Source organism: Etheostoma spectabile, chromosome 12 (assembly GCF_008692095.1).
Source record: "Etheostoma spectabile isolate EspeVRDwgs_2016 chromosome 12, UIUC_Espe_1.0, whole genome shotgun sequence".
NCBI lineage: Eukaryota > Metazoa > Chordata > Actinopteri > Perciformes > Percidae > Etheostoma > Etheostoma spectabile.
Window position 1 is genome coordinate 26,502,514 of NC_045744.1, and position 12,051 is coordinate 26,514,564.

Sequence of the window (12,051 nt, forward strand, 5' to 3'; positions counted from 1 at the left end):
TACATGTCATCTCATTTAGGGCTTAGTTGATGTGACAAGGGTCTCAAATGTCATTCATCATAATATCCTCATATCAGAAGCCTTTTTGGAAATTAATGAAACATCTATTATTGTAAACATTTAAGCAAAAACCTAAAGTGACAGGTTAATAACATTGTTCTTTTTTAGTACCAGAATACTAATGATAAAAACAAACTAAACTCAAATGTCTAATTAAATCGTGAAATAACACAATGGCTAAAATGCAGTCAAATCTAGCTAGGTAAGTAAAATAAACTGCTGTATTTCTTTATATCTGTGGTGGTTAGTGTGTTCTAATGAAGCGCAGTGCTGTGCATATGTTACACATAATGCACATTTTGAACTTCTCTTGTATCCTCTTACCTTAGGAGTACTGAGGACATGACACTATAAACAACACTACGACAAAAAAGAGTAACTCTGGAACAAAATGAAAAGGTCAAAATGTGTATTTTCCGCACATTGAAAGTGGCACTGGTCTTTCATCAGTGACTGTATCAACATGCTAACTGTTAGTGTGTCGTTTGAACAATTGTTTTGAGCAATCATTTTGTAAACGCCCTCCTCTCCATCCGTCAAGTCTTCCTCTCGGTGTTTACACTGAAAGCCAGTGGAATCAGAGATGTCACCCGTGTGCCGACGTGTGTAAACCATGAGCTCAGTATGATGATAACCTTTGTCTAAACTCCCAGTCGACCTTTGGCATTAATTATCATCATCTTCATCAACATTGTCATCATCAGCCACACATGGCTAATTAATGAGAATACTTTGGGCTTTTTTGTTTGGAACACGTTTAACCACTGCCACTCCCTGGGGATGTTTGATTTTCTGGCACCACGTTGATTTATCCACATATTATTCTACTGCTTTGGAGAAAGCCTGTTTCCTTTCTGAATAGATGCCTAACAGCTCCACGGAGACGAGATGCGCACAAATTGATGATAAAAGGTCAAATAAATGAGCCAATACCGTGTGATGTTACAGAGGTCATGTGAGATGGTATCTCAGAGCTGATCAAACTTTTTGATGAATTGATTCAGTTAAAGCCGCTATGATCAGTAATCAATCGACATGGTTCTATCATTGGCTAACTTGGACCAGTCGCCAGTAGGGGTGCAACGGATCACAAAACTCAGAAGCTAATGGTAGGCTAATGTTACCTGCTGCCAAGTATAATGTTGGTGTTATTAAGCGTCACAAGCAGCTACCGCTAATGATAACGTTTCAGAGCATCAGAGAGCAGCGCAGGTATTTATGAGGCTATAATAAGATTTTGCAGTGGCTCCGTCCAGCGTTTAGCACCGCCCAAGACAATTGTGATTGGTTTAAAGAAATGCCAATAAACCAGAGCATGTTTTACTCCATCCCAGAATGCTGTGTGGACTCGCTTGACTACTCAACTAACAACTGCAGCTGAAATTGCGTTGCATCTTTTCACGGCAACCCTTTCTTTCAGTGACAGCAACAGTGAAAATGTATTTCACACTATTATTATGGTTACGTTTTGCTATTAATCCGCGGTTTACATGCATTCAGAACCGTTAGTGTTGATTCGTACAGACCACGGATCAACTATGGTCCATTTAGAAAACTGCACTCATGATGTCAGTTAGCAGGCTAGCTAGCTAGCTAGCCAATTACCTAGCTAAATATATACCATAGTGAACAATGTAAATATTTACCTGCAGATGTGAACATTACCCAGGTTAGATGCTAAATGGTGCTGGTCCTTATCCTTCCACGGCCATAAGCGTTGCTGCCCCGACCAGCTCTGCACTCTATGGATGTCAGTTGGCCTTTACATTACAGCCTTGTTTCTTACGTCAATTTCCAATAAAACTGTAGCTTATTGTTCCTCTTGGTCTTGCTGTGACCCATCACGCAGTGATAGGAGGTCGGGCGCAGGCAGGGTCGTAGGAGAGTCTTGAACCAGCAGGATAAACCAGAGGCTCAACCTCCTGTAGCGCTCCACTTTTTTTCTCTTTTCTATTATTCTCTCCTGTATGTTCCTTCTTCCACCCTTTGCCTCCTTCATTTGCTCTCCGGCTGTTCCTTAGTCTCTGCATCCCAAAGCACCACACAGGAACCACCGGCTCTGGTTACATGTCGGCCCACTGGACTGAATCCTCATAGCACAGCAGGGAGGAAAGCTGACCCAGTGTGGCTTTACTAATATAAATGTACACATAATCACCCACATGTATAGACACCGGGAATAGCAAAATCATAAACTAACCTACAAGTTTAGTGCCTATAGCAATGCTTTTGGATTACGTGCTCTTTAATGCCGATGTAGAAGTATTCTCACAACAACTACGGGGCATTTCTTTTTTAATTACTCTGGGTTTGTTTTTTCTTCCGATTCTCCCACAGTCATGGACACACAACATAGCCGAGGAGAAGAAGTTCCTCCGCAAGCTGGTGAAGGCCAACGTCATCACAGACCTGACCAACGGTATCTGAGTTTACACCCACCCACAGTCTCCTTTTGCCTTTCCCAAAGGACTACAGGACAGGAAACTGAGAGATAGCTCTGGGAGAAGGAACACTTAGAATCTGGGTGGCCTGCACACTGTCTGGGTTTTTCATATCAAAGGAGATAATTTAAATAAAAAATTCAGATACAGGAGGGTTTCTGTGGAGAGATGCACACGCGTGCCTTCTGAACCAAAGAGTCCTGCTGATTGAAGCAGGAAGCGGAGGGGGTGTAAACGGGAAGGACTGGATCTGCCCGGTTCCTGTCAGTTGCAGGAAAAGCTCTGTCGGCCCCGCGCTTCAGCGTTTACTACTTCAACCCCTGGAGAATCACCTGAATGAATTGTAAGGAGCAGAAATGACATGTTGGCACACAGCTGTCAGGATTGAGCCTGACTCTATGGCTAAGTTGATGAAGGGACACAATCGACCGAAATGAAGAGGGGTCTGTTATGGGAGAGCGTGCGGGGATGGGTTGAGTATTAGCAGTGCCAAACGTACCTCTTATAGGGGAGAGGCTGCTTCCTCCTCCTTTTGCTGCCTGAATGTATTCACTTCCCTCAGTGTAAATATCAAAGATTTTTACTGTGCTTTTTAACAAGCTGCAGCAGCCCTCCACCCGCCATTTGTCCATTCATTCATTTGTTTTTGTACTGCCTGCCCAAGGTCCGAAATTAACAATTGCCTAGCCAGTTGACGGCAGATAAATCAGCGAGGGACACCTGCCACACAGACACTCACTGTTGAGAGTTTAAGTAACATACAGACTTCAGTTTTTGCAGTTTTGTCTGTAAGGTCTTGTGTAAGGGAGTTATATTGGCAATTCTTTAAAGCAACACCAAAGACTCTTTTGTATCGTAAAGGTGCCCTGCCACATGTAATTCATTACTTTGTGGTAATGTCTGAAGTTCCACCATGAACTCAGTAACTTGGTTACCTTGGTTACCTTGTTTCAAGCCATTCTAGCGTGGTATAGAAAGCCTGCAGGAAGACTCAGCTCCATTTGTGCCAGTTGTCATTAATATTCAACAAGCTCAGCTGCTTGACTCTGATTGGCTAACACTAGCCAATGAGAGCCTGGCTATCAACATCTTTTACCAAGCACAACTGGGCAACTCATGAATAATAATTAGCTCCGGCAACATGACATCAGACTGACCAGCTGTTGTCAGTGGCCTGATTTCTCCTCTGATTTCTTTTAAGTAGCTAGAGCTGAGGTAGCAGTTCATCTTCACATTCACCACATAACACAAACACATATGGACCTGACATATTTATAAAAAATAAAAATAAAAAGCAAATTTTAAAAACGGCTTTTTGTGGCAGGGCACCTTTTTTAAAATGTTTCCAAAATTGTTTCAGTGGTTCATCAACTCGTAACAGGGTGAACGGCACTTCTGCATTCACAGAGAGAGAGACTGAGAGTGTGAAAGAGAGAGAGTTGGAAAGAGAGAGAGAGCGAGCGAGTGAGAGACACTCTCAGATACTCTCTGGCAGGTGAGCCCAAAAGTTAAATCCGGACAATGCATCTGTCTTTTACCTGTTTTGTAAATCCCTGTTCCTCTGGACTCATCCGTGTCGTGGTACTGTCTTCATCCCTTCCTCAGCTGTAAAGCCTCCAGGGAGCAGGGTGGACGCGGAGTAACCCGTCCCGCCCTGGTCAAGGAGAGCAGATTCTGTATGTCAAATCCTGTCTCCGACCTCCTGTTGCTGCAGATTTCTGTTCTTCAGTAGTAGTAAAATCTTGGGTTTTAGAATATATATATTATATATATATATATATATATAGATATATATATATAATATATATAATTATTTCGTGGATAATCTTTATTTATTTTGTATTGTTACTAAGTCCCATTGTTTTGGTCACTCACAGGCAGGCCTGCTTTCTGTTTTTGTTCAGAAAAAGTTAGAATTTCGATTTGAATTTTCAGTGTTTGCTCAGACTGCTACATCCGTTAGTCTGTGGCAGAAGCGGTGTTATGATTAAGCCAAATACAGATTAATCAATGGATTCCGTAATAAATGTCAGAGAGACAGCCCAGTATATATGTTCTTAATGCAGCTGATGTTAACAATGGGCACAATAGCAAATGCCTTTGATCTGAGAGAATCAACGAGGTGACAGTTGCCACACTCATGCTCATCGGGCCTTTGCACTTAGCAGATGTAGGTTCTGCTGCCACACATTTCAGTATTTAAACACTGCATGAACATAAAGTGTTCAGTATTATACAATCAAACCTTTTGTTTTTCCTTCTGCCCCCCCCCCCCCCTCCTCCGAAACACAATGTGAGACTGTCAAAATTGCATCGGTTTTCCTTTTTGTCATTTTATCAAATGAATGTGAAAGTGTCTTCACATAGTGATGGTGCATTTAAATCCTGCTTTACAATCCAGGGTTGTGTTCTACAGAGGAGTTCACCTGTTTTCTGTTTCTACTTCTTTAGAAGTGGGTATTTATCGTAGATTGTACACACTGATGAACTCCCAGTACTCTCAATCGGTAAGCTGCATCTGTTTTATTGCTTCCCACGTTCCTGTTCTTGATTTGTTGTTACAAACGCGGCTTGGATCGTGCAGCAGTCCTATCCAGTCTCCAGAAAGGCTCCGCCGGGGTTTGGAGAAATAGATCACTTTTTATTTGTGTAAACTATAGGCCCCGTTTGGGACTTTTAATGAGCAAAGGTACAGGGAACAGCTGACCATTGCACTATCATGAGGTGCTCTCAGTGCCTTACACCTCATCACCTGAAAACTGTAGCGAAGGGGTTTGACAGGAAAGTAATGGCAGCTGATCCAGTATATAAGATCAGCTCCAGGTCAGGACGGGTCGCGTCTCATTTCTGTGATTTTGGGACCAGTCCATTTCATATCTGTGCTTTATACATTATATAGTCTAGGAAGTCCTGAAAGCCCATACTGGTTGTTTGGTTTGTTTTAGCCCATGCATCATCAAGTGTATTTGGCTGCAAAACGGCAGCTGTTTTAATGTAAGTAATGACCAAATTGAAACTTTTTGCTTTGTCAATGGTTGCTCATTGTCTGTCGTAATGCTAAACATTACTACAGTTTTTGGCAGCTTACTATTAAAGGGGCACTCTATTGATTTTTTACACATGACGTTCAGTTTACTCGTCACAAGGGGTTTTACTCGGCCTGCACACACTTGGATGATGTCTTCTGGGGCTCTGGAGGGAGCTTTCTAAAGTCAGCATATCTTGCTCTCTGCTGCTACGTTTTGATTTCCTTTTTTAAATAATCCATCTCTTGTGCGACCCCAATTTTATGGGAGTCCAATGCCAAATCAAGGGTGTACCTCTTTAATGCTTGAATGTTACATCTCTGAATACAAGGAGAGTTTGAATATGGTCCCTTCTGACCGCCACAGGGCCATGTCACTATAATGTGACTAGACAAAAATAAAACAGACTGTCATAGATTATAATAGAGTACTGAAATCATTTAAAGGCAGTGGTTACTTGAAAAGCAGAAGAAAAATAATCTAAAATCTTTTGTATGTTCTGAAAATTGCTTATTAATAATGTGAATTATGTGTAGTTTGCGGGATGAAATGCACCAAATCACCAGTATGGTCATTAAAGTGTTGAGACTAAGCAGACCCTCAGTTGGAGTTTCTCCTTTTTTCTCCTAGGTTTTGAATTTTTACGCATGCTGGAGGAGTCCAAAAATGGACCCAAATCGCCTCTTCTTCATAACTTGTTCACGTTACAGAAGAATGTATTTGCTTTTATCATTTTTTTTTTCTCATATACATTTCACCATCACAAGAAAGTCAAAGTGATCAAAAGTGTTAGTTTGTTTTTTGATATACAGTTGTAAGTGGCTTTCTGCAACTCAATAAATAAGTTTGTAATGGAAATGTGCCTGTGCATGTTTGCATCTCAGTCCCGTTCTGTGAAGCAACTGGACATATTTGTCCCCCAACAGCTCAACCGTTGTACTTTGTATTTGTCTTTTTGTATATACATATTCCTGTACACTGTTCATTCACAGTGTGTGTGTATATATAATGTATATAGTAAATATTTTGTAGTTATCGAGTCTCTGTTTTATCTCAACAGACATGCAGTACTTTTCATCCTTGCTTTTGTCAAAATGTGACAGCGGGTGGCCTGAATGTCTTCACAGATGGCCTTTCAAAGCGCAGTGTGGCCTTTAGTGCCACTTACAGTTAAAGGTGGCCTCATGTTATGCAGCATACATTAGGTATTATACTGTCTTTGTGTCACTTAGTCTGTTCCAGAGGTTACAAACTGCAGAAAGCTCACAGTAAAGATGATGGAGGAATGAGGGATGGGGAGAAGGGGATTTCCTCTCCTACTCTGTATCTCCTACCTGCAGAGCCAGGGGAAATCATTTTTCAATCCTCCATCCACCAGACTTCCTCCCTAATGTACTCTCCTTTTTTTTTTTCTTCTCGTGTGTTTATGTCTGTCCCACTCCGTGTCCTTCTCCGACTCTCACTTTTCTCTCAAACTCCCCTTCGCCCACTCCCTCATTCTTTCCATTTTGCTGTGTCTTACTATCCCTGTGCCGTGTATTTCTTTCTCTTCACCTGCTCCACTCTGAGGCAGATTTTGTTTCATTGCTGTTGCCATGAGGGACCCATTCAAGACCTGTCACACACACACAAAATAAACACACAGGCTATTCAGCTGCAGCCGTTAATCTCTCACTCAATTTTCACACACCACAACATCGCCATAAACCAGAGGAGCGTTGCTGAGAAGCAGCGAGAGCAGGCCATCCAGCTGTGGCTGCTGTGAGTCAGTATTGGTGTGAGGTGAAGGAGGACGAGACGCTGAGGGCCCGTAAAGCGCCGCTGGACCATCCCATCCTGCTGTTAATGGGGTGACGGGAACTTTCGGCCTCCACAAGTCATGCCTCGTCGGTCACCAAAGCCACCTCGCTCTGAACTACTCTGACTCGACAGATTTCCTGACCTCCGCTGGGTCGGATTGAATGCTCGCTCCCTCGCAGCGGGAGGATATTTGCCACCTGGGATCTCCTCGACTCAGCTGGCCCAGCAGGCCCGAGTGTAGGCGGCGGTTGATGTTTGTCCGGCAGACGGGAGTATGAGCACGCCTGCACCTCTTCAGCCGATGGGCCTTTTATTCTCAACGACAGGTTCCCCGCCCCACCTCCTCTCAGTAGGATTGGAACGGAGGGGCTACGACCTCCGGGGTCTGAAATTTAAACTCCTTGTAAAATGAGTTGGAATGGGGAGAGAAAACACCCATTCAGTGCGTTTCTCCCCCCTCTGTTTACTTAATGGCAGGTCAGCTGAGATGAGGGAAAACAACATTCCCTTCTTTACACTGTGTCCCACGTTCTGTCAGTTCGCCTTTGTGTGTGGATGGGACACACCTACAGGGCTTCCATGCACCTGTACCACTCGAGTGTTTTTTTCTCATCCTATCGCCCTGTATACACGTAGCGTTTCAAGTGAATATCACAAATCTAGTTTCAGAATGACACAGCACATTTTTAAAGATGACATTGAATTAAGAGATCATGTTTTTCCGTGTTTCTGTGCCACACCTTGCTCTGAAGACAGGAATCAAATTAAAAATAAATTCCTAGTGGCAGACATGAATGGCTCTGGCAATAATGTGTTTAATAATATAGTGCCAGCTAGCAACAATTTTATTGTCTGCAACTAACTTATTAAAATCATAAACACTTTGTTTAATGAATTGTAACAGTCAATCGTCTAAGTCAAAGTAGTCCAATACTCCTTGGGTCTAAGTCTAGGTTGACAAAATAATAGCACCACACGGTCCATTTAGTGGCTGTTCTGGAGCCTTCAGTCATATAAAGTGATCTTCATCAGCTGTAGTTCTCCCAGTTGTCATGACATTGCAGATGTTCACATTTTCAGTTTTTGATTCTGAGAACTTTAAGGACTTCTGGTCCATGTTTGGGAGATTGAGATTTTAAGTGCTTAACCTATGAAGTTGGTGCTCTGGAGCTTTTATTTTATCATATAGCGTGAACTTCTTCAGCAGATGTAGATTGCCACTAAATGGACCTTGTAGTTGGAGAATTGTTTTCAATTGCTGCTTCCAAAGAAATATAATTTGAATATCTACAGTACATGTCTCTGAAAACTGGAAAAAAAATCATGATGATCAATGATGTATCCATAAAAAAAAGCTCCGGAACAGCTCCTAAAACTGACCCTTTTGATGAGATTGTTTTGTTAACCAAAAAGAGTGAAAGGTCTTGTCAGCTGATTCAGATATTCATGTATCACTCTGGATGGTTTGTACTAGCACTGATGATGCCTTCACTTTCCGTCTAATAATCAGGTCAAAATTGAATTTAATCTGAAACTCGGCTGTATTAGCGTCCACGAGTTTTGTCTTATCTAGCCTACGTTGGCATGCTAATACATTAAACTAATTTGGTGAACATAGTAAACACATTTATTATTGCTGCGTTGTCGTTGTGTGCATGTTAGCATTTAGCTGAAAGCACTATAGCTCCGTTTCCATCCTTTTGTCAATCGAATTATCTGAAGTTCGTTAAAGCTGGTGAAAGTGTGTTTCCATCCAACGACTTTAAAGCGCATAAAAACCTGTGTGTAAAGATGCTACATGCTGTTTTGCGATCAAATTGGTATATCGAATTGATTTTAGACATTTTAAAGTGTTTCTATTTATTTTCTCACTGAATCGCACAACATTCAAGCAAACATTTGTGAAGGTTTTTTTTTAGACGAAATGGTTCTGTTTGCCGACAAATGATCAATATTGGACAAGTTGTAACGCTTATGTGCCAGCTGAGAGCGACATATCAAGCTATAATAAGGAAACAACACTATCAACACATCGCTATGATGATGCAACTTGCCTTTTATTATCCCTTGGCACCGCTTTTTGAGACATGTCCTGCTGTTTGAGCGCCTCCCGTTAACTCCGGAGGACGTCCCATGGCTTGTCCTAACCTTTGTTGGAGATTTCCTTTGCGAGTTCCTGATGAATTAAATTCGAAAAGTCTCTTGTCTCCTCGTCCGTCCTTCCATCTGTCTTTTGTTGACACCCGCCATGTGTGCCAACAGAGCGGAAATACCGGGCGGAAATAAACTAAAACTTCTTCTTCTTTGTTTTGTGGCGGGTTGCGTCCGTAAAATGACCTAAAACTTGATCATAATTCATTATATATTCGGGAAATACCGTTTCTATCAGTGTTTATCTCATAAGCCGCATATCGATCAAGATAAAACACGATGAGTCCAAACATATTTTCTTTGAGACGATATTCATGAGATTCCATCGATTTTTACTGTTCCCATAAGGCATTTTTCATTTGAAATCACTTATTTTGGATAAAAACGTGTGGATGGAAACATAGCCAGTGACTATAGACCTTTAGTTCGCTTTCACACCTGCCTTGTTTGGTCCGTTTAAAACAAACCCTGGAGCATTTATAGCATCTATATGATTTAAAGCTTCATTGCGTAATGTTTTCGTATTTATGATTGTTTGTTGCATTCAAGCCATCGCCAAAGGAGTTGCTACAAAGCTAACTAAGACTATCAACTCTCTCTGGCTTTCTCAGTGTGACTACAGTATGTTCAGAAGATTGTGGCGTCCGGTGACTTTCACACACAGAAACTCAAATGAAGATAATGACCTCTTCTGAAGAGTCCATGTATTTTTTTTGTCCTCCTTGACTACAAGCAACTACGTGGAGGAAGGGTGGGGGCAGTACACGATCACGGAAGGCTTGTATCATGTGGACAGCGCTGACAGTTTTGATGTCATTACTTAGAATTCCTCATGGGGGAGAAACTATGCACTATAGATTTAAAGGTTAAAGGTTAATACTAATACTGGATCTGAAGTCTCTTTTATATAGACCTTAGTGGTCCCCTAATACTGTAGCTGAAGTCTCTTTTATATAGACCTATTGGTCCCTAATACTGTATCTGAAGTCTCTTTCATATAACCTTAGTGGTTCCCTAATACTGTATCTGTAGTCTCTTATATATACCTAGTGGTCCCCTAACTATATCTGAAGTCTCTTTTTAATAGACCTTAGTGGTCCCTAATACTGTATCTGTAGTCTCTTTTATATAGACCTTAGTGGTCCCCTAATCAATATCTGAATCTCTTTATATTAGACCTTAGTGGTCCCCTAATACTGTATCTGTAGTCTCTTTTATATAGACCTTAGTGGTTCCCTAATACTGTATCTGAAGTCTCTTTTATATAGACCTTATGTTCCCCTAATACTATATCTGAGTCTCTTTTATATAGACCTTATTGGTCCCCTAATACTGTATCTGAAGTCTCTTTTTATATGACCTTAGTGGTCCCCTAATACTGTATCTGAAGTCTCTTTTATATAGACCTAGTGGTCCCCTAATCTGTATCTGATTCTCTTTTATTTTTTTCATTCATTCAAACCTTTATTTAACCAGTAAAAAAACTCCTTGAGATTAAAATCTCTTTACAAGAGTGTCCTGGCAAGTGGCAGCAGCACGTTTCAGACAGAGACCCTTACATGTAAATACATAAACCCACTTTCACTCATATTCAAACAACAATGTCCATAAAATACCAGGGTCCTAAATCAATTTAAAAACAGTGACATACAGACTGCCCTTCTGTAAGTCCTTTACACCCCTTTAAAAGAATAATGAGACCAACTCCTTCAATGAGTTCATTTTGAAGCTGATTCCATGCAATGGGGCTGCAAAATTAAAACCCTTTTGCCAAAGTCAGTGCGGGTTTAGGGACTGTCAATAAAACCAGATCCTGTGAGCGCAGATGATTGTCCCTGCAGACCTCGGGACGATGTAGGTTTTCAAATAAGGAGGAAGAAGTCCTAATACTGCCTTATAAATAAAAAGAGGCCAGTGCATCCAACGCGCATCGAGAGTGAAAACCACCCACCCGAGAATACAACAAACAGTGATGAGTGAGAGATTTTAAGTTTGTGATGAATCTCAAGGCTCCTAAAACACAGTGTCCAAAGCATGAAGACACGGGGAGTTGAATGCATGTATAAAATATCACCGTGGTCCAACACAGACAAGAATGTGTGCATTTACTAGTTGTTTTTTGATTCAAATGATAAACAAGACTTGATTCTAAAGAAAAAACCTAACTTCAATTTCATTTATATAAATTTATATAATTCAATTTATATAAATTTATATAATTCAATTTATATAAATCTTAGTGGTCCCTAATACTGTATCTGAAGTCTCTTTTATATAGACCTTAGTGGTCTCCTAATACTGTATCTGAAGTCTCTTTTATATAGACCTTAGTGGTCCCCTAATACTGTATCTGAAGTCTCTTTTATATAGACCTTAGTGGTCCCCTAATACTGTATCTGAAGACTCTTTCTCAAAATTCAGCCTTGGTGCAGAATTCCAGCCACTAGAGCCAGTCTCACAATGAGCTTTTCTTAGGATGCGCCTTTTCTGAGTCTGTAGCTTTTGAGGAGAAGGGGGGGAGGGGGCAGGGTTGAGGCTGCCACTTTGCTCGTTTGAAAGCCATGATGTCTCTC

At 41.2% G+C, this 12,051-nt stretch overlaps 1 protein-coding gene across 16 annotated transcripts in view; it reads left to right on the top strand.

Moving 5' to 3' along the window:
* The window catches only part of st3gal3b (ST3 beta-galactoside alpha-2,3-sialyltransferase 3b), a 62,813-nt gene extending 60,180 nt beyond the window's left edge, over positions 1 to 2,633 (top strand). For all 16 annotated transcript variants that reach the window (XM_032531292.1, XM_032531298.1, XM_032531302.1 and 13 more), the window contains one exon: positions 2,398 to 2,633. In XM_032531292.1, the coding sequence (XP_032387183.1) occupies positions 2,398 to 2,487 (90 nt within the window). In that variant the 3' untranslated portion in view covers positions 2,488 to 2,633. The remainder of the gene's footprint in view (positions 1 to 2,397) is intronic.
* The last annotated feature ends 9,418 nt before the right edge of the window (positions 2,634 to 12,051 follow it).